This window comes from Sorex fumeus, unplaced genomic scaffold (assembly GCF_029834395.1).
Source record: "Sorex fumeus unplaced genomic scaffold, SorFum_2.1 ptg000026l, whole genome shotgun sequence".
Lineage (NCBI taxonomy): Eukaryota > Metazoa > Chordata > Mammalia > Eulipotyphla > Soricidae > Sorex > Sorex fumeus.
The window spans coordinates 18,823,947-18,847,209 of NW_026606083.1; the positions used below are offsets into that span (position 1 = coordinate 18,823,947).

Here is a 23,263-nt window from a genome sequence, read left to right on the forward strand (position 1 = left end):
ATCACCATCCATCCGTGTCATTCTTTTCATCTTGCAAACTGACATCAGTACCCAGGAAACAGTAACTTCCTACTTCTCTTTCCCTACATCCCTAGTAACTACTACCCTTCCTTTCCCAAGTTCTTGCACTTAATATTTGTCCTGTTATGACTGACTTATTTCATTTAGCCTGATGGCCTCAAGATTTATTAATATAGGAGTATAGGAGCATGTACCAGACTTATTCTCCCTGTTAAGACTGAATCATCTTACTGTGTCCATATGCTATATATCTACAGCACATTTAATTTAATTCATTCATCTGTTGATGAACATTTGGTTTGTTTCTACTTTTGGCTGTTATGAACAATGCAGTGATATACAAATATCTGAGTAACTACTTTCAGTTGTTCTGAGTAAATACCCTGAAGTAGAATTGCTAGAACATACGATAATTCTATGTTTAATATTTGAGAAATTGCCATCATGTCTTTCTATAGCAACCACACCCTTTTAAATTCCCATCAGTTAGACAGATTTCCAAAGTCTCTGCATGCTCGCGCATACTTAATATATTCTTGTATTTGAGAGTAGCTTTCCTACAGTATGTGAAATGATATCTCTTTGTGTTCGAATTTGTATTTCCATAATTGTTAGTGATTTTAGCATTGTTTTCCTGTTCTATTGGCTATTTGGTTATCTTCTTTGGAGAAAAATTGGAATGATTTTCCCATTTCTCAATAAAGTGGAATGTTAATGAGTTGTTGGAGTTCTTCATATATTCTAGATATTGTTTTTCCCCTTTGTTGTTGTGATTTGGGTTGTTAATCAAAATCACTTGCCGACATACCAAATTCCACAGGATGGATATGTCGTTTCCAACATTCTCTTTTCCGAAATCCGACACACCATTTCGTCAGTAAAGAAACGAACAGCACCCCGCCCAGACAAGGTCAGACCTGAACACCTGAAGAACCTGCCGTCAGTACTCATCAATACACTGGCTCGGCTCTTCACACGCTACCTGTCTGAATGCAAGGTTCCATCCCAACGGAAAACCAGCAGGACCGTACTACTGTTCAAGAAGGGAGACATCCATGACATTGGCAACTATCGCCCAATCTGCCTATTGTCTGTCATCTACAGGTTGTTCACTCGAGTCATCCTAAATAGGATTGGCAGAACACTAGATGAAGGACAACCATGCAAGCAAGCCAGGTTCCGCAAAGGATTCAGCACCATCGACCATATCCACATGATAACCAAGCTCATTGAGGTTTCTCGGGAGTTCAAGATGCCACTCTGTTTAACATTCATTGATTTAAAGAAGGCCTTTGATTCTGTTGAGACGGAAGCGGTCATTGAAGCCCTAGCCAATCAGGGCATTCAAGCCCAATACATCAAGATCCTCCATGAGCTGTATTGCGGATTCACTACCAGGATCTCACCATTCTACAAAGAAGTGATCATTGATGTCAAGAGAGGGGTTCGGCAGGGTGATACCATTTCACCAAAACTCTTCAGTGCCACCCTTGAGAACATCATGCGATGACTGGAATGGGAAGAAATGGGAGTGAAGATAGATGGTCGGCAAATACACCACCTCCGCTTTGCTGATGACATTGTTTTAATGACACCAAACATCAGCCAAGCGGCACAAATGCTGGCCGACTTTGACCGTGAGTGTGGAAAGGTAGGACTACGGCTGAATCTTACGAAGACAATGTTTATGAGAAACAGCCTCGTTCCTGATGCCCCATTCGCTCTCAATGGAACGACCATCTCCGAATTCAACAGCTATGTGTACCTAGGTCGAGAAGTCAACATGACAAATGACCTGGTACCGAGCTGCGCAGGAGGAAGAGAGTGGCTTGGAACGCCTTCAAGAACATCGAAGAAATAGCTAAGAGGACGAAGAACCTCTGGCTCTGGGCACATCTCTTTGATTCCACTGTTCTTCCTGCATTAACATATGCTTCAGAGACCTGGGCCCTATGTAAACAGGATGACAATGCTATTCGGGTCTCCCAAAGAGGAATTGAAAGAGCTATGCTTGGGATATCACGTTTCACTCAAATGAGAGAAAGAATCCGGAGTTCCGACATCTGTCAACGATCAAGAATCAGGGACGCTGTCTCGTTTGCCAAGGTGTCGATAATCAGATGGGCTGGTCACGTAATGAGATTTAAAGACGACCGCTGGACTAGAGCTGTTACCGACTGGATCCCACAGGATGTCAAAAGACCGCGTGGCCGCCCTCCTACCAGATGGTCAGACTTCTTCATCAAGATCATAAACGATCGGTTTGAGGCTCTTCATGTTCCCAGAGCGAACAGATGCCATTGGGCTACACTGGCATGCGACAGGGACGAATGGAGACGTTACTGGCGCCCGCTTGAGCAAATCGACGACTAACAGGAAGTTAAGTGATTAAGTGATTAAGTTGTTGTGATGAGTGGGGGGGGGTCACTGTACACACACACACATACACACATACACACTTATGGTGCTTGAATACTTGGCTTAGTGCTCATAAGAGTCACATATTAGCTATGATGCTTACTAGGAGCCACACACTTTAGTTTGGTCACCAGAGGCTACACTCTTAGTTGTGGTGGTGTGTAGGATAATACTGTTCTGTCTTTCCTGCATAGCCTCAGGTAGTTTAGATTTATTGAGTTGCTTCCATCACAGTGCTCCCATTCCTCTGTGTTTATTTGTAACTTTTTTCTTTGTGCTCTGTTGACTTGTAAATATTGTTTTTCTCTTCTCCCTAAGTCCTTTGCATAGTTTATTCAGAGCAATGGCATAGTTTATTCGGTCCTTTTTGTATGGACATAAGAAGAGAGTATTTGCTATGCTTTTGTAATGTGACTCTCAGTGATATTTTCCTCCTGGGCATCTGTTCTCACACCTAAGCCTCAGCTGCCTTTACTTCATAGCACCCCCAAAAGCAGGGTCCCCACAAGGGACTGGATGGGACCAGGGCAAGTGGTAAGCTATGTGCTATCCTGGCATCGAGACGGGCCCGGCCAAAGTGCCATAATGCTTAACTATAAGTTAAGAGCTTGGTCATGGACAAATGCTGTTGTGATCCAAAAAGTAGTAACTACATTCAGACCCTGCTAGGGTTAGGAATGATTAATATGGCCTGAGTGCTGTAGTCTGAGTCTGGGAAGATGTTCCCAGGAGAGCTGCCCTACAAGCCTCAATATTACCTCTTACTGTGTCCATACGAAAATAACTAGTATTAAGATGTTGATAGAGTTATTGGACTGAGGAAGGAGAAAAACACCTTAGGCAGTCAGGAAGGGCTTTGGAATATCTCTTAGGTGGTGTTCCCTTTGAATTTGGTGAGCCCTCAGGAAGGGCTTTCTTATGTTGATTTGGCTACCAGACTGGGTGTAGTGTCAGCCCAGAGTGCTGGGAGTTGGAGAGGCAAGGGAGAGTTGGAGAGAGTGAGAAAAAGCAGGGCAGCAAGATGGACCGTTGGAGAGACTAGCAAGGGGGACAGAGAGAGAAGAATGTAGAAGACAAATACAGGAGCAAGCACGTGGAGAGAGCCCAGACTGTGAGATGGAGTGCGGAGAGATGAGCAGGAGAGACAGGAGGAGACAGGAATGAGGGGAGTGTGAGACTAGAATGGGAGGCTCAGAGAGACTGTGTCAGGCGCTTGGGGAGAATGGAATAAACGGCATCTGATCAACCAACCGGCTTGGCCCTCGGTTCCTCCACCATCTGCCCCATGGCCCAGACCTCCCCGGCTGGGTGAGGTGCCCGAGGTCCCCCAAACGCGGATGGTGAGAGGGAAAGCCATCGGGGCCTCCCCCGTCTGCCCCTTAACGAGTTTATACAGCGGTGTCACACATTCTGTTTGTAGTTCTTGTTGGGGCTCGTTGTGGTGCTCACTACTTATTCACTGAGTGCCATGCACCTGTTCACAGTGCTCACATATATTTCAGTTGTGCTTCCTTGGGTTTCTATACTACAACTGCAGTGCTCACACACACCTGGTTGTGTACCAGAGATGGCACAGCCTGCTGCAGTGTTGGGGCTATGTAACAGTGAATCTGGGAGCATATTCTATGCATGGGGAAGTACCAAGAGTAAAACCGGAGGCCTCAAGCTTGTCAAGGCAGCTCTTATGCCTGGGCGGTGGGTGTTGACTTCATATCTAATACATGATTTTTGCCCATTCCTTAGGTTGCCTTTTCACTCACTTGACTGTGTCCTTAATGCACAAAAGAATTACTTTTATGTAACTCAATTTGTCTATTTTGTTGCTATTGTTGCTTGTGCTTTTGGTGTCACATTCAAGAAATCATGTTTTCCTCTAAAAGCTTTATAAGACTTACTTCCTTCATTAGGTCTTTGATCCATTCTGAATTGTTTTTATGTTTGGCCTAAGGATTCTGTTTCATTCTTTTGCACATAGATACCTAGTTTTCCCAGCACCATTTGTTGAAATCCAGTCTTTATTTGTAACACAAAGAAACTCCACCAGATAGTCTTTAAATCCCATCTGGCACTTAATGTTTTATGAATCGACTTCCTTATGTTAGTTATAAAATCACTATATTCAGGTTCCAAATTGTGTCTCCTTGCTTTCTATTTTAGAACCTAACAACTGAATCTGTATTTGTTTCATTTGCAACATTTGTCATTTTTTATGTTCCCTTTAACCATCCCTTTTCCAGAAAGAGTCTTGATCTGATTCGGGCTTTCCCCATGTATGCATCCTGAGGATATCCTGTAATCAATCTCTTTTAAATTTTTTAATTTTCTTTTTACAGTGGTAAATGTAATGAATAACATTTAAAAAGCATGTGCCATCTTTCATATAATATTTAGATGGCTTATTTTAAGCCTATTTTTCACTTTAGTCTTATGAAGCAAGTATTTTTGTCGGCCTTTGACCAGATCAGCACATGGGGCCCAGCCATTTTTAAAAAATGCCAACAATGAACCCCAGATCCATTTCTCAGTCAGGACCCAGAGTTCAAAGTCTTTTCATTCTAAATTCTAACATTTCTTTAATGTGCATTTTTTAAATTGCAAGTTTTGCTTTGCACTTTTGCCAAAAGCTAGTATATAATCTCTCTCTCTATATATATATATAAGCATTTGTTCTATGAATGCTTGAAAAGATATACTCTTTGTTTACTATATAGCAAATATTTATTGTGTGTGTGCTATGTGCAAGGCATCATTCAGAAGATAGGGATAAATAAAGAATGAGATAAATGAATAAATATTTAACAGACAAAAAAAAGATTTCTTTCCTGTGGAGTTTGCTATTTATCTTTTAGTTGCGCTTTATTACTGATATAATACAAGTCCTTTTTTGTTTTAACTTGTTTTATGTCTGCTTTGATTGATCACTGTGGTGTGTTGGTGACTGGTATAGTAGAAGTTTCCTATTAGGTTATTTCTCTTGATATTCTATTGTAGTTTAAAATTATCCAACTTTAATAGTATAATTTTTAAATATTACTGCTGTTTAACTTCAAATTCCAATTTGATATTAAGATTGCCATGAGTCATCAAATATGGTCTTCCTTAAAAACAATTGTGATATACTAGATGGTTTAAATAAAGAGACAAAGCGACTACTTTCAGAGAGACTAAGTAAAGTCAAGGGAATGAGCAGGGATGGTGAGGTCCCACAGATTAGTAATATAGCAAAAACTTCATGGCTGTGAATCCAAAGGCAAGGTGATGAAAATAATTTGATTTTTTTTAATGACTATTGCATTTGGCTTTCTTTATGACATCATGTATTTTGGAATTTGCTTTTAATTTTTTATGCTATCTCCTATGTTTTCTTATTTTTCTTTTTGTTATATAGTTTTCAATTTTTTGCAAGTATTTTTAAAAGGAAAAGCTAATAGCTATATAAGATATTTGTCAATTTAGCTTCCGTATTTCTCTCCCTTTCTGATGTTTGTAAATTTCATAGAGGGATTTAGGAACTCTTTTTTTCTAAATATTTAGAAAATCTCTAAATTAAAAGAATTTAAATTTAAAGAAAATCTCTAAATTTAAACTCTCTATTTAAAGAATCACTTCACCAGTTCCAATCTATTTCACCCAAACATTTATACCATTTAGAGTTAGGTTCCCATCAAATTTGTTTAAAAGTCATTATAAATTTTCATAATAGAATGTGTCCATTCTTAAGATTTCTAAGATTTTTGGGTTCATTTCTCAATTAACCAGATGTGTTCTCAGTTAAAAATTTATTTCAGAAACAATCAAGAGTGTTTTGTGTGTATGTGTATGTGGTTCTTTCTTTGCTTGTTTTGAGACTTTTACCCATGATTACTGTCAGTTGCCTCTAAGCATAAATGACAGGTTAACTGGGTTGATAATTGCTGCTTCATAATGTTTTCTCTCACATATCTGTGGGAGACTGGGGCTGTAATATTTTAGTATAGCATAAGCACTTCATAAATGAGGTCCTAGACTTGATTCCCCATCCCTCTCCACACCTCACACCTCCCCCCCGCCCACCCCCCCCACCCGCCCCATCTCATCAGTGAACCTTGCTATTATAGTATCTTAGTCTAAGGTTAGTTTGACTTCCCTTTTGTTTGTATATAACAAACTGTACACACACACACACACACACACACACACACACACACACACACTTATATATCTATCTGTATATTGGGTAGACTCCTTTATCTGGTAATTAAAAAAAAAATGCCAAAATAGGTCTGAGAGTTTTTCTTCTATCTTCTCTCTCTATCCTTCCTTCCTTCCTTCCTTCCTTCCTTCCTTCCTTCCTTCCTTCCTTCCTTCCTTCCTTTCTCTCTCTCTCTATCTCTCTTTCTCACCCCCCTTTCAGAGCTCCAGAATATTTTTCCCTTTAAAATAGGACTTTTGGGGCTGGAGAGATAGCATAGCAGGTAGGGCGTTTGCCTTGCACGCAGCCAACCCAGGTTCAATTCTCAGCATCCCATATGGTCCCCTGAGCACCGCCAGGAGTGATTTCCGAGTGCAGAGCCAGGAGTAAACCCTGTGCGTCGCCGGGTGTGACCCAAAAAGCAAAAATAAAATAAAATAAAATAAAATAGGACTTTTTCCCAATTTTATCTTTGATTATATTATTATTTTGATTGATTTTCCCTAGGACTATTTATTATTTTTAGTTACATACCTACTACTATACACATACTCATAATTTTAGCTTTTAGTGTTTTATGTACCATGAAATGGAGTGTGCCTGATTTAGGCCTGGTTTTTAATAAATAGACAATAGTTCTGAGATGCCCTCTACCTCTTTTCCCATCAAAGGACTCTTGTATCCCAGTTTTCCTCTAACGTGGCATTGCAAAACTTATGTGCTAGTGTTTCCTGGTCTCACGTGCAGATCCACAATAATCCTAGAACCCTCACTTCCATTCCACTGATGCTTCCCTCTAGGTTTGCCTTACTAGTCCAAAAAGATCCTACCCATCTTTCTTAATCTGCCCGTTTCTCTCAGCTGTAGTATGACTTAAACTTTTGGTTTGCATGTTTTATTCTAATAGGAAAGATAAAGCTAAACTCTAAGAAAATAATAAAGATGAACCAAGTTATATCTCCTAACTTATTTATGGAAAAGTCAATAATCATGAAAAGATGGTAAAATTTTTTTCAGTTAGATTTCATTTATAAGTAATTTTTAACAGACGTCACCATCTGCATTTATTGACTTTTTTCCTTCTCATCGTCATCAACAAAATTATTTTTGTCCTAAGCTGGATAATGCACTATCATTGGCTAGCCAAAAGCAAAGGTACAACAAACACATCATGCACATTTTTAAAGTTTTGCTTGCCGTGTAAGATGCATGGAAATCCCAAACTAGTGTGCCTTTGACCTGATACCAGAAGGAAGAAGGTGTTAATTACCGTGCTGCCAGGCGGTTTATGAACTGGCATTAACATCTCAGCAGGAGCTAAGGTGGCTGCAATAGCACTCCCAGACTGGCTGAAGAAAAGCATCATTACGTACAGATTTATTTTCGGTGACAAAGCCGCATGCTTTTTATTTTAGTAATACTGAATAAGTGTTCCTTTTAAAGGACATTACTCTTTTAGTTGCACAATTACCTTGCCATCTTTATTATCTGGGTAATTAAAACATAAATACTTCTCAGTGTGGTAATTTAGGAAAGGTAGTTGGTTAATATGCTAATTCATCTCTTAAATCTATTATAGCCACTCTGCAGCCAGCACTTTTGAGGTTTGGTGAACACAGCTGGATTTTCAGAACACTCCCAGCAGGATTGAGAACCTAATTGCCTAGAGTTTTTAAATCATTTAAAAAAATCTTTCCAATAATTGCATCTATACTGGTTTTGTTGTTGTTTTTGGTGGGATGATTTTCCTGATATAATCTACACCCTGACTATTCTGTTTTGGAGAGTTGATTTAGAACCATCCAGAAAGAATTGTGTATCTGAAGCATTTAAGGTCAGAGACTCCAGAAAAGTTTCAGGTCTTATTTGTTCAGGGAAAACTAAAGAGGACACCATACATTTTCAAACCGTTTTGGAGCCGCATCCTTGAGATTTAAGTATGAATTGCAGCATTTTAATGAAACAGTTATGACCTGCCTGAATTCTAATTTTAAATGAAAGGAGCAAGGGATTAAAATGATAGGATTACAGGACACGGTTTATAATTGGTTTAAGATGAATGAACAGAAGTGCGAGTAACTTGTGCTAGTTATGGCCATATTGTGTGGCAGACATCTGTGTATCCAATGATCAAAGGTCCAAAGTATTTGCAAATACGGAGCCATCTGAATGTGATATTGCTTCTGTGGAAGGGCAATTTTGAAAAGTGCTTGCTAGAAGACAGCAATCAGATGTTAACTTTAAAATAGAAACCTAGTCGCAATCATTTCTAAAAATATTACTGGGGGGAAAGGCAGGTTAGTAAAATTATGTTTAAGAGACTGACTGTTTCAGGTTGACATGTACTGTTGTCATCTAAATTAGTGTTAGCCTCTTGGGCAAAGATTTTTATTCTCCGGAGAATCTGGTTAGTTTTTGAAACTGAGTATTTTTCTCTTCAATGTCATCATCTGAGAGCATCTATCTTTTTCAATCATGTAAGTTGACTTCATAAAAGTTAACTGATGATCAAATCTACCACAATTTTTAAGAAACTATAAACAAAGTTATTTGTAAACTATTTCTAGTGAAAAAAAAAATCTCTGATATATGGCCTTAAAATTAAATTTGCTTTAACACCTTTTCTATTACTTGCTTTTAAAAGATAGTAACATTTAGAATTAACTATAAGATATAAGGGGGAAAAGAGCAGGTTTTTATTTAAGTAAATTTTTGCTTTGTTTAAGCAATTTCCACTTCGGTATATAACAACAAAATTATTATTTATTAAAATATTAAACTAAGTCATCTAAGAGAACAAGAAGAACAGGAAGACTATTTTGGTTCTTAATTTAGTGTTTTAATGAGGTTAAGATGGAATATACTTCTAGTCATGACTTTGTTTTCTGATAAAGAAAATTATGCCATAACGCAAATTGAGCTTATGTTTATAATAACTGAGCAGGAAAATGATTATTTAGCTTTTGCTTTGTCAGCCTACACTGTCATTGAAGATAAAAGGTGATCATGATTTATTTGACATAAGGTTATCAATTTCTTAAAACTTAGGATCAGACCAGATATCACCATTTTTTAAAATTCTCTCTTCTCTTAAATATCCTGCTCACCATATTTTACCTTTTTAGATTTCTTTAAATGCTGATGTCTTTAATTTAAAATAAATAGTATAGGGACTGGAGAGATAGCACAGCGGGTAGGGTGTTTGCCTGGCACGTGGCCGATCCAGGTTCAATTCCCAGCATCCCATATGGTTCCCTGAGCACTGCCAGGAGTAACTACTGAGTGCAGAGCCAGGAGTAACCCCTGTGCATTGCCAGGTGTGACCCAAAACGAAAAAAAATTAAATAAATAAAATAATATAGCAATAAGTTTTGGTGCTGGATATTGAACCTAGGAGACAAAACCCAGGTCTTACATAGCATGGCAGTGCTTTACAACTGAGCCATTCTCCAGCCCTTAAGCAAATAGGTTTATATGTTTAGTGAGGAGATAACAGGGGTGATTATGTCACCATGTCAAGCAAATAACTAGTGTTATATAAGTTCTTGCTAAACCTGAAACTTGCCTCTGTATAACTAGAAAAATATTTGGCCATGATATTAATATCCTATGAGGAAATAGAAAAGAAATGCAATATTTGTGATTCATTTTTGCAGAATTTCTGTACTTTCTTGGAGAAATAAGTGCATCTTTTGTTTAGTTTGGGCTCTGTGACTAACCTAGCAAGTAGTTTGAATTCTTTTTGTATTTGGCTGAAGAATTCGCTATCCTTACATCATTTTATTTTATTATTATTATTATTTTTGCCATTAAACTCTGATTCTTTTTTTTCTTTTTATTTGGCAAAAGCTGAAAACAGAAAATTTTTCCATGAGCAAGAGGTTGAAAAATGCCTCGTATCCCTGTTGGGTTCTGAAAATGATGGAACCAAAATTGCTGCCTCCCAAGCTATTTCAGTGATGTGTGAGAATACAAGCAGCAAAGACTCTTTCAATACTCAGGGTAAGCAGATTGCAGAAAATTCTCTGGAGCGCTTTCAGGTTACCACGTTCTAGTTCATGCATGTGTTTTGTGTAGTCATACTTCACCTTTCTTTTTGTTGGTAGGGATTCCCCAGTTAATTCAGTTGCTAAAAAGTGACAATGAAGAAGTAAAGGAAGCAGCTGCACTGGCCCTCGCTAACCTGACTACTAACAACCCAGCTAATGCCAAGTAAGTACCCAGGCAGCCCCTCAGCACTGACTCTGCTAGGTTTGACCATTCAAGGTGTTCTCATTGCTCTCTTCTGACTTTCAAGGCAGTTTATGGATTCTTTCAGCTGGTCTAAGGTTATTCTAGAAAAAAACCTTATAAAAATAGAATCAGCAGAGAAGCCTGTTTCCAAAGATATGAAAACCTCAACTGTTTCTGAGCTTGTTGGGAAAATGTGTGGATCATTTGATTCACAACACAGGCTAATCCTTGTGGAAAGTTCCCATTACAAATCACCTTGGAGGATTCTGGAACTATCTGAGACAACACTATATAAGCCTTTGCTAAATCTTGGGGGGAGAATTTTAAAGACCCATTTGAAAAAGAATGTTAGACAAATCTAAAAACTTTTTCAAAAACTAATTTGAATCTATTCTGAATAAAATTATGAAGAGATATTCGAAAAAATGCATTTGGTATTTCAAGTAGTGTAGTATGTAATTTGTCATCGGCACTGTCCTCCCGTTGTTCATTGGTTTGCTCGAATGGGCACCAGTAACATTTCCATTGTGAGAGTTGTTACTGTGTTTGGCGTATTGAATACGTCACGAGTAGCTTGCCAGGCTTTACCGTGAGGGCGAGATACTCTCAGTAGCTTGCCTGCTCTCCAACAGGGGCGGAGGAATCAAACCTGGGTCAGCCGTGTGCAAGGCAAACACCCTACCCGCTGTGCTATCGCTCTAGCCTATGTAATCTATACTCATTTATATTTGTAGTTATCAAAATCATCTGCCAACAAACCAGGAAGCTGATACTTTAAAAGACAGCCACATTTTCTGGCTTCACAGATTTATTAAAATAGCTGAGTTGAGGCTAGGGTCATGTCTCAATGGCAAAGCGTTTGCCTTGCATGTATAAGACCCCAAGTTAGACTCATGGTTCCCTGAACACCCACTGTTGGAGCCTGACGTAGATCCCAAGCACTGCCAGAGATGGCCTCACACCACCAACTCCCTCAAAAATGTTTTAAAATAATAATAAAATAAAATAACTGAGCTGGTCATTACACCTCGGTCTGTTGGATTCTCAGATTTGTATTCTTTCCTTGACAGAAGATTGCCTTATTAAAAAAATTATTCCTTTCTGTTGTTGTTGTTTGGGGACCTCATCTGGATGTACTTGAGGCTTACTCCTGCCTCTTTGCTCAAGAATCACTCCTGATATTGCTTGGGGGATCATATACAGTGCCAGGAATTGAAATGGGGCTAGCTGAATGCAAGGTAATGCCTTCCCGGCTGTGCTATTTTTATGGCCCTTGAAAAATAAATTCTTGAGGAAAACTTTAAAAAATAAAATAATTATTCTTTCAATATTTCATGTAAGCAATAGGATTTTCTAGATAAATAGAATCAATAAGATAATATTCACTGTATCACTGTATTACTGACATCCCATTGATGGTCGAATTACTCCAGCGGGTTCCAGTAACATCTCTATTCCTCTCAGCCCTGAAATTTTAGCAGCCTCTTCTTACTCATTTTTAAGATAATATTAAAAAACAAATTTCTAGGGCAGGGGATCTAGCTCGAGGGTAAGGTGCATCCTTGTCTAGAGAGGCCATGAATTCTGCCCCCCCCCCACACAAAACAAACAAACCCCAAGGGGGAAAAATCTCTGAGTAAATTATAGAGATCAGATTGGCTTTATTCAATGACTCAGGAATCAGGTAGCACCCAGTTCAAGACCTTTAAAGGCAGAAGGAAATGGGAACAAGGAAGTGGTATTAGCAACAAGCAGATTGGTAATGATCTGACCACTGCTTACCAGGTGATTCCTGGTTGACCGGTTTAAGAATTGTATTGCTGAGAGAGGCTGAAACTGGAATTAACTTCTCAGTGTAGTGTTGCGGGGTTTAGCATAAGCAGCACCATTTGGGGGGCACATTGTCTTGTGTCAAACAAGGTCGAGATAGGTACTAGAAATTGGCTTATGTAATTATAGAGGCTGAGAAGTTTCCAAATCCGTGGGTTATGCCCTCCCACAATGAGGCCACCCAGTCTACCAAATAAAACACCAATCTCATCCAGAAACACCAGCATAGACATTATGTTTTACCAACTCTGGTTATGTGGAGGTAACAAAAATCTAGTCATATCACTCCATATGAGCTGGAGTGATAGGGCACTTGCCTTGCATGTGGCCAACCTAGGTTTGATCCCTGGCATCATATATGGTCCTCTGCACCCTGCCAGAAGTGATCCCTAAATTCAGGGCCAGGAATCAGCACTGCCAGGTCCAAAACAAAGTTGACACATACGATTAACTTCCTATACATTGTTAAATTTCAACTGCCAGTGGCTAAACTTTCATGCTCTTGTGGCTAAAATGGTGCTTTTCTCATCAAAAGTTATCTTTTTGCCACCACCATCACTTAATCTGTTTATTAACCACTATTTCCTTTTCTCTTCTCCCACGTAAATATTTTTATGTCATATCTTAAAGGGATAATTTAAACATCTAGCATGTAGAATAAAAACAGAGCTGAAATGGTTAAACATCAAAATGAAATTGTATTCCTTTAATAATGCCGTTCTTGACACTGTAATTTCCTTAATTCTGGGTAATTGTCATCTTTATGAAAGCACAAATACTTTAGAATATTGCGTCATAGTAAGTAGCAGTTTGAAAATATTATATGCAGTAATCCCCACCCTGCTTGGTATGAAAATCTTAACAGCAACTCTAAACACTTCTATTTCCAGGGCATTTAGATTTATGCTTTATCCAGAATACTGTAATAGGCCCCTAGAGTGTGTGGATGCTTTGATTTGATGTAGGCTTGCCTAGATTATATCAGTTCATAGTTTCATAGAAAATCACAGAATAAGAGGATGGTAAGTAGTTCTAAAAGAAGCTCCCTTAAGATTTCCTTACAATTTAATGATCTAGTTCACAGATACATGTAATCTGGTACTGTTTTAGTCCCATTTTATCAATACAAAGAGCTTAATTCAGATGAAATGGTGCCTAAATTTTCCTCTATAACAATCAGCTTTAGTTTTGCAATTTCACTTTACTTTTCTAAAATTTTTCATTGCTTTAACCTATTATGTACTATTTGCTTTTTTTTTCTTCCCAGCTTGTATTTAGTAAGGGAAATAGGATATAAGGAAAGTGCTTTCATGAATGTCTTTGGTGTCTCTATAGTTTTTACTTCATATTTTTATACCAAAAAGTGTTTTTGAAGAGGATAAGGAATTGTATTTGACATGTTGTGCTATACATTGGAGATGAGTTGAAAAAGATTCTATAATCAATCCAAAGGAATAAAAACAAATGAACTAGATGGTTGGTCTTTCCAGAAGACCTCATAAAAGTATTCATTACTAAAGCTAAATACAACAGAAGAGACGAGAAAGTGGCTGGTTGGTTATTTTTTTAAAAAATACAATAATTTTGTTGAAATAACATAGGTTTATAACATCATGTAAGATTCATATGCCCAGCATTTGACTTGACATCTGTATAAACTACATATATCATGATCACCACCAAATGACTAGTTTCCATGAATCAACCATGAGTCCCTTTGCTCATTTTACCCAGCCTCCAGCACCCCACCTCCCTTTCCCCATCACCCCACCCTTCCCCTGCCACCCCACTGGAAACCAGATTAGTCAATAGAAAACATTTTCTATTTAGATGGCCTTTGAAAGATTATTAGCTCACATTGGCAATGTTGCCCCAGCTTGAGCTTGAGTTCCAGCTCTGCCAGGAGCCCAGTGGAGTTGGCAGTTTTCAGAACTGCAAGTGTTGCCTTTCATCCTCTTGAAGACAAGAAGGCCCCAGAGATAATGTTTTCCAGGTGCATTTGACAGCTGTCTGGCTCCCTGGTAGTTGCTGGCCAAGTAATGCAGGTAAGAGTTACAGATACTGATTTAGTGTATGAACTCATGCCCTCTTCTCCCGTGCTCTGTGTCTCTAAAATTTCTAACACTAATTCTCAGGGTACTTCCCTAGAGTTTGTTTCATGAAGTCAGTGATCAGGAAAAAAAAATTACCCAGAAGAAGAGAAGCCATAGGTTATAATAACTCTTTTTGGAAAAAACTAGTGTGACCTTTTAAAAGTACTTTATGATCTAAAAATATAAGTATAACACACAAAGATAAATATACTATCTGAAATACCTGAATTCTGATGTTTATGGGTCTTGCTTTTTCACAACACACACACATTTAAGTATGCATATATGTAATTAAATGGCAAGATGATGAATTATTTTGATAACAGTAATAAATAACCAGACCATATTTACCCCTTCGTGAAAGATTTTCAACTTAAATGATAAATCTCCCTTAGTTGGGAGATTTTTTTACTCCCAAAGATTCTCTGTGAAAAGGGTTTTCTAAACACTTAGTTTTCCTAGATATATAAATGTTTACTTCTTCATCAACAAAGTGAACTAAAGTCAAAGAAAAGTTTGAATTAAAGTATTAAGGGGCTGGAACGATAGCACAGCAGGTAGGGCATTTGCCTTGCATGAGGGCAACCCAGGTTCGATTCCCAGCATCCCACATGGTCCTCTGGGCACCTCCAGGAGTAATTCCTGAGTGTAGAGCTAGGAGTAACCCCTGTGCTTTGCCGGGTGTGACCCAAAAAGAAAAGATAAAGTATTAAAATACCAGCTACCTTCTCCCCTTTGCTCCTGAGGCAGGCTTCCAGCTATGGAGCAATCTATCTGTCCCTTGTATCTACTATCCTTAGGTGTCAGCCTCATGTTATGTTGTTTTATACTCCACAAATGAGTGTAGTACTTCTATGTCTGTCCCTTTCTTTCTGATTCATTTCACTTAGCATGATACTCTCCATGTCTATCCATTTATAAGCAAAGTTCATGACTTCATCTCTCCTAATAGCTGCATAGTATTCCATTGTGTAGATGTACCAAAGTTTCTTTAATCAGTCATCTGTTCTAGGGCACTTGGGTTGTTTCCAGATTTTGGCTATTGTGAACAGTGCTTCAATGAATATATAGGTACAAATGTCATTTCTACTGTGCTTTTTTGCGTCCTTGGGATATATTCCCAGATGTGGTATTGCGGGGTCATATGGAAGCTCAATTTCTAGTTTTTGAAGAACTGTCCACATTGTTTTCCAGAAAGGCTGGACTAGTGGGCGTTCCCACCAACAGTGAAAGAGTGTTCCTAAAATTTTTCCCATATCCACGCCAGCACTGGTTGCTTTTGTTGTTTTGAATGTATGCCAGTCTTTGTGGTATAAGATGATATCTCATTGTTGTTTTGATTTGCATCTCCCTGATGTGCAGAAAGCAGATAAAGAACCAAACATGATAAACTCTCAGTGTCTGTATTGCAAACCATAATGCCCCAAAGTAGAGAGAGATTATGGGGAATATTGTCTGCCATGGAGGCCGGGGGGCGGGGGAAAGGGGGGTATATCGGGGATATAGGCAGTGCATTGGTGGAGGGATGGATGTTTGATCATTGTGTAATTGTAACCCAGACATGAAAGCTTGTAACTATCTCACAGCGATTCAACAAAATTAAAAAAATAAAAATAAATAAAAAATAAAAATAAAATGTAAAACCACCCCCTCAAAAATATAACTGAATGTGCTTCAATAAAATCTAACATTTTCTGAACCTAAAAAGCAAAAAAACAAACAAAAAGTATTAAAATAAAAATCCTGCCCCCTTATCACTCCCCCAACATTCCAAAGCTGGCCATACAGTTGCTAAACTTAGGGGTCAAGGGTTATCCTTTGACATGCGAGCAGCTGAGGAGAGTTTGGGACCCTTTGGGAAGGCAGGCAGTTGGCTTCCTGGGTGAGGCTTTTCATTCTGAGAAAAATGGGGCAAAGAGAAGCGAGAAACTGTGGGGGATGTGGAACTGTTCTGAGAACAATGTCAGTGGACAGTTGATGACTCATTAGATGGCTATCTTAGAGCTAAGCCTGTACCCCTGTGGCTGGACCTACTGCTCTTAAAGCCTTGGGACAGATCTGTCACTTTTGAAAGGTCCTGCCAAGACTCCAGTGTTTGCAATTGCACCCCACACCCCAATTCTTCGTGCTCCTTCCCTTTCGTTCTTGCTTTGTTTGGAGAGACAGGTCTGGTGGTGCTCAGGGCTTACTCCTGTCTCTGTGCTCAGGGATGACTCCTGGCAGGGCTCCGGGAATCACAGGGGTCCCAGGGATCAAATCTGGGTTGGCCACATGGGAAGCAAGTGCCTGTCCCCTGTACTACCCGTCTTCCAGCCTCCTGCTGTCCTTTCATTATCCGTAGTGCTTGCAGTGTTCCAACACACTATGTGACCTAGTTCTAGCGTTTATTACTATTTTCCATTTCCCCCCTCCTCTTGCCTGCACTCACAAAGGGAACCTCTTCATTCAATCAACCCCAAGCATCTTGCATAGTGCTTGTCCCTCTACAGGTATGTATTTGGGGAAAACTAAGTTTACACTACAAACAGAAAAGAAAGTCTATGTGACATTAGCCAATGTTGATCAAATTTACATCAGAATTGTATCATTTTCATCATAGAAGCTGCAGCAGTCACATCTTAGAAAAGAAAACTTCTCTGAGTAGTTTTCCCTCTACTGTGTACAGAAGAAAGGTCATTTAAAGTAGCACTGTAGCACTGTCCTCCCGTTGCTCATCCATTTGCTCGAGTGAGCACCAGTAACGCCTCCATTGTGAGACTTATCATTATTGTTCTTGGTATATCGAGTACATCATGGGGAGCTTGCCAGGCTCTGCCGTGAGGACGGGATACTCTCAGTAGCTTGCCGGGCTCTCCAAGAGGGATGAAGGAATCAAACCTAGGTCGGCTGCATGCAAGGCAAACGCCCTACCTGCTGTGCTATCGCTCCAGCCCATTAAAATATATATTTTGAAGGCAGCTCAGATAGAGAAGGGAGCACCAAATAAAGGGTGTTTGGAGGATCCTTCCAGGATGGGAGATGCATGCTGAGAGTAGAGTTTAGACCGAACATGATTGCTACTCAATGCCTCTTTTACAAACCACAGTACCCAAAAGGAGAGAGAGAACAAAGGGGAATGCCCTGCCACAGAGGCAGGGTGGGATGGGGGAGTGGGGGGGTGGGAGGGATACTGGGATCAGTGGTGGTGGAGAATGGGCACTGGTGGAGGGATGGGTACTCGATCATTGTATAACTGAAACACAAGCAGAAAAATTTGTAAGTCTACAACTGTACCTCATGGTGTTTCACTAATAAATTTTTTAAGTATATTTTAAAATATAAAAAGGCAGTAAGACCAAAATCAACTACTTGAAGGTATGAGAAAAGAGAACAAGAATAGATTTACTCCTTTAAAGGGCTAGAAAGTAAAAGAAAAATAATTTTTAAGTGAATGAATGAAAAAAATGAGGAGGCTAAAGCCACCTCCATATATATAAATAGTTAAAAATGGAAACCCAGAAGACTAAATATTATATTAAAATTCCATTCACTTAATTTGAACTCCATGGTCCTTTCTTGTTTCACTACTAATATATATGATTATATATGTATGTATGTGTGTATGTATGTATGTATCTATCTATAATCATCCTCCATTTGTTGTACTTTTTTGGAAAGGAGAAAGTGATTAATTTTTAAAATTTTTTAATAGGAAATATTGTTTCACCTAAACTGAATGCTATATTCAACTTGTATTCTTCTAACCAGTTAGCCATATTAAAGTTTTACACTATTTATTCCCAGTTCTGGGAGAATTATTCTAAGAAGAAATTCTTCTGGGGTGCAGGGTGCTAAGCCTTTTATTACACTCTTTTGACCTATTCATTTATGCCATCACCGCCATCTGTTGGATTTAATGAGAATTAGAGTTTCCAGTTTTACCTAAGAATTATAGTTCAATGCATTTCATACCCCTTCTCCAACACAAACTAAATTTGAGCTTTTGTTAAGTTATGATAAGATTAGAAAGCAGTATGTATGATAGTAAATTGGATGTTTTCAAATAGATCATTAGTTTGGGAAATAAAACAATGAATAAAATAAAAGCATGGTAAGTAAGAACTATAGTTATTTTAATAGCTATACCTACTTAACCTTGTTTTGCTACTTAGAATACATAATCACGTCTGGAGTTCCCACTTCAATCTACTCTGAACTTACACATTGACTGCTTACAGCATTGGATTCTTTTTTTTTTTTCCCGCTTTTTGGGTCACACCCGGTGATGCACAGGGGTTACTCCTGGCTCTGAACTCAGAAATTACACATGGAGTTTCTCAGGGGACCATATGGGATGCTGGGAATTGAACCCTGGTCGGCCACATGCAAGGCAAATGCCCTCCCCGCTGTGCTATTGCTCCAGCCCCAGGATTGGATTCTTTGCCCGAAGCTTGGAGACCTTTTATTTATCTCCATCACTTTTTTATTTTTAATTTTTATATCTCTTCATGGCTTCCTAAATTATCAGTGAGTCAAGAAGTTCAACATGGCAGATAAATGGTAGTTGGTTTAAAAAATGATTTTGGGGAGAAGGAGATTGGGGACATATCTGGTGGTACTTAAGAGCTACTCTTGGCTCTGTGCTGAGGACCTACTCTTGTCTCTGTGCTCAGTAGTGACTCCTGACAGCTGGGGAGCCATATGCAGTACCAGGAATCAAACCTGGGTTGCGGCCCAAGTGGCCTCACACGAGACAAGTATCTTCCCCCTGTACTATCTATCTGGACCTAAAAATAGCTGCTTTTGTATGAATGATTGTAGGCCCTTCTGGCCAACACACCACCTGAGTGAAAGTCATCATTTCTAGAGATTATCCTGCTGCTATATTATGTGACTTTCAATCAGAACCACAACAAAGGAATTGAGAACAAGAGTGAGCATGCCCCCAAAAGAGATTCCATAAAGAAATAATGCCCCCAAATTTATGGGACCTTTGAATATCATTATATATGAATGATCCTTCATTTTGTATTCTAAGTAGTGGTATTTTCCTGCAGGAACATAGAAAGAAAAAAAAATGAATTGAATAAATTTAATACCTTGTAGAATTTTTTATGCTTGAGAATAGCATGAAAAATGAAGAGATGCTATTTAAAAATTATGCGGCATTCAGACATTCATATTGTTCTTCAAGAAAAGGCAACACTTCATTTATTCATAGCTTTTCACTTATTTCACTATTGGCAGGAAAGGGCCTGGCTTGAAGTGATTGCTTAGACCATTCAATCAATCTAGTCTGTACAGAAAGGATTTTTAAATCTGCCCCCACCCGCCTCCCCTACGCCCCATTCACACCCTATTAAACGAGTTGTGGATGGAGGCAATATGTTTGTATACTTACTTTTATTATATCTTTTATTCTGTATATTTCGGTATAGACTAATGCTATATTCCTTAGAATTTTCAAGATGTGTGTGTCTGTGTCTGTGTGTGTGTGTGTGTGTGTATGCGCGCGTGCACTTAAAACTGTACTTCTGTGAATGATAGTCATATTTAAGGAGGAAAAAAGAAAACCTCTCAAGAGTTGGCAAAAATACTGCAAGTTGCACTTGCTCCTCCCCGTCCTTCGGTGGGAAGAGAAAGTCGTGTGCTTTTGAAATGCTAGAGGTGTGTGCTGTCATCCTTTGAAAATAAATTTTAACGTTTGCTTTAGAGCCAATAAGCACAGATTCACTTAGAAGTAACAGGGTCGCCTGAAATACTATATTAAACATTGACCAAATGCCAGCTCCTGAAAAATGCAAACTCGTGTTCTAGACTGGATGCATCGGTTGGATTTAATAACGCCAGAGTTGTGCAGTTATTGTCTTTGTTGTTAAAGGGGTTTTTTCCACAGGGAGACCGTCGTGGGTTTTTTTTCCCCTGGAGTTCCATTTTCCCTGTGAACAGTGAGAGGAACTGCGTTTTCATACTGCCCCCTAGTGGCCTTTTAGAAGGAAGTTGGGGGAGGGGCAAGAAAGGTGAAGAAAGAAGTGCTCTGAATTTTAGTGAAACATAAATTTAATTGGAAATATTCTGTAGTGTATCTAAAATAATGATTTAAATGCATTAATAAAGCAGTACTATCCAGAAGCTATTTTATGAGGCATTTAAAACGAAGAGTCTATTGCTAAGTGAATGTTATTAGTTGTGAGGTTTGTCTTTGTCTCTTATTCCTTCCCTAACTCCTTCCTTTTATCATTGTCATCGTCCTGTCATCGTCGTCGTCATTGTCATCATCCTCATCACCGTCATCATCATCATAATACATGTATCTTTCTGGGTGCTTGGACATTTTTAGCCAGAGGTCTTACCAGGGTTGTGGAAGAGTACTTGGGGGTCAACTAAAGAAATATTACTGCATTTTTCCAGTGAATACTTTTAATTTCTACCCCTTAGAGTCTAAATTCCATCTCCACTTGATAGAATGTCCTTGCAAACATGAGTTTTACTGGGTTGGGGAAACCCAGGCTGGATTTGAAGAAACAGGTTTTTACCTCATCTCCATTTTGTGTCTGTGGAAACCTAGTTCATCTTCAAGAAAAGCTCAAATTTCATTAGTTACTATTTTTGTGGGGCCAGGCGAACCCCTCAAAGCTTTTGATTAGAATATTTTCCCTGCCACTTTTTAAACCCAAGAGCCGGGACCCACCCTAAAGAATCTAAAATTTAAAGATATCAGGATCTCCTTCAGGTCGAATTTCCAGTGTATCCAGCTATCATTTTGATACCTTTACATTGTATGAATTTTCTCTCGATATGAAGCAGTATACTGAAAACCTTGACTTTTTATATCCTTTTCTGAGGATTTTCTTCCTTCTGGTAACACCCTTTTATACTCACTGATTAGAACTGAATGGAAAGACTTGTGTGAATGTGTGAGGAGATGTTGGAAGATGACTGACCAGCTGGGAAGCTGAAACTGAAAACTGTACGTGCATGCAAGTTTGCAATCAGTATATTTCCCCCACTACCCAAGAACTTGAGACAGGAAAATCTCTTTGAGTAAGAGGGAGAGATGGAAGAGAAGGAGAATTTAGTCTATGAGGGATTGGCGTGTGTAGTGAATATGGTTACATCTCCATCCCACAGACCATGAGACAGAGACATAGTCCTTGCTCCAGGTCACGAAGGTGAGGTACACGCATACACAACACACACACACACACACACACACACACTCGCGCGGGCACACACACGCACACATACACCAGGATGATATGGAGTAGACCAGAACACTTTAATGCAGGGGAATGTAGTCCACGACCTTCCATGGATACAGGAAGGCAAACATGTATCAAACAACACAGAATGGTTTTTCCTTTACCTACCCCTGATTCCATTTTCTGTGTAAGCTAGACATAGGAAGAGTTAATAGCCATTACCATCAGATACTGTAAGAAAAGGCATGTGACTGTGGCCTCTCACAGCATCTGTTAGGGTTGGGACCATGGTTGATCCCTGCAAATGAAACTGCAGAAAGTGAAACCACGAATACATCCCTGGGGAGGCTGGCTGGAGTGAGAGAGAGCTCCCAGCCTCCCCACTTGCAGTTTTTCTCGGCCCCATGCTCAGTGCCTCCCTGACGCTGAACTTCCCCCAAACCAACTAACCAAAACTTTTCCCTTATCTTTTCTGAGCTCTCCTCATCTCCCGTCTAGACTGGCCAGTGGTACCTTTGAAAGGATGAGCTTTCATCATTTCCTTCCCCTTCCATTTCCCTTCCCCTCTCCTTCTTACCCCCTTCCCATATTTTCCCTGGGTCTTTTATTTCCCTCTCCCATAGGAAGAATAAGAAAATGGGGAGATATATCCCACAGTGATAACAATTTCCTGCTAGGCTGGAAGTCTGATTGGTCCCTCCATTCATTCCCTGAGAAATGATGCAATACTAAACAGGCTGGCTTGGTTGTCTTTTGTTCTTTAATGTTTATTAGAATACACTTTGCTTTCTTAAGCTCAAGAGAGAGAGTTGTAAAAAGGTAATGGACTAAGAGTAACTAGTTTCAATCCCATATCGGTGGATATGTTTTGTGTACAGATTTTAGCTTCTCTACATTTCCTTGTTCTATCTCCAAAGAAAGAGTAAATCTATCTTAGATTCTCTATTTTGGAGAAGACTCCTCTAAAGGATTTCTTATGTCCAGCCTTCTAGGGAGCCTGAAACACCATTTTCATTTAGGGTTCAGATGGGCCAGCCTAAACCACTTTGATAATTTTGTGCCCAAGTTTTAATCATTTATTCCTATGGATCTAGGCTGAGTTGGTCATTATTTCGCTCTGGTGTTCTTCCTATGCTGAGACGGTGCTGCTCCAGGCTATATGGCTGCGATGAAATGAACATTCACCCAAAAACTGCTTTCCTGAAACTTTCAGTGCAAGAGGGAGACAACACATGAGTGATTCTAGAAAGGTGGTTTCCGAAGTGATTAGAGTACAGGATAAGTATAAGACATAATGCCGGCATCACATCAAGTGT

At 39.2% G+C, this 23,263-nt stretch overlaps 1 protein-coding gene across 1 annotated transcript in view; it reads left to right on the forward strand.

The window, feature by feature from the left end:
* ARMC3 (armadillo repeat containing 3) overlaps positions 1 to 23,263 on the forward strand; it is a 94,287-nt gene that overhangs the window by 37,515 nt on the left and 33,509 nt on the right. Inside the window, exons 8-9 of the mRNA XM_056114666.1 lie at positions 10,460 to 10,612; positions 10,717 to 10,822. Coding sequence (XP_055970641.1) covers positions 10,460 to 10,612; positions 10,717 to 10,822 — 259 coding nt within the window. The remainder of the gene's footprint in view (positions 1 to 10,459; positions 10,613 to 10,716; positions 10,823 to 23,263) is intronic.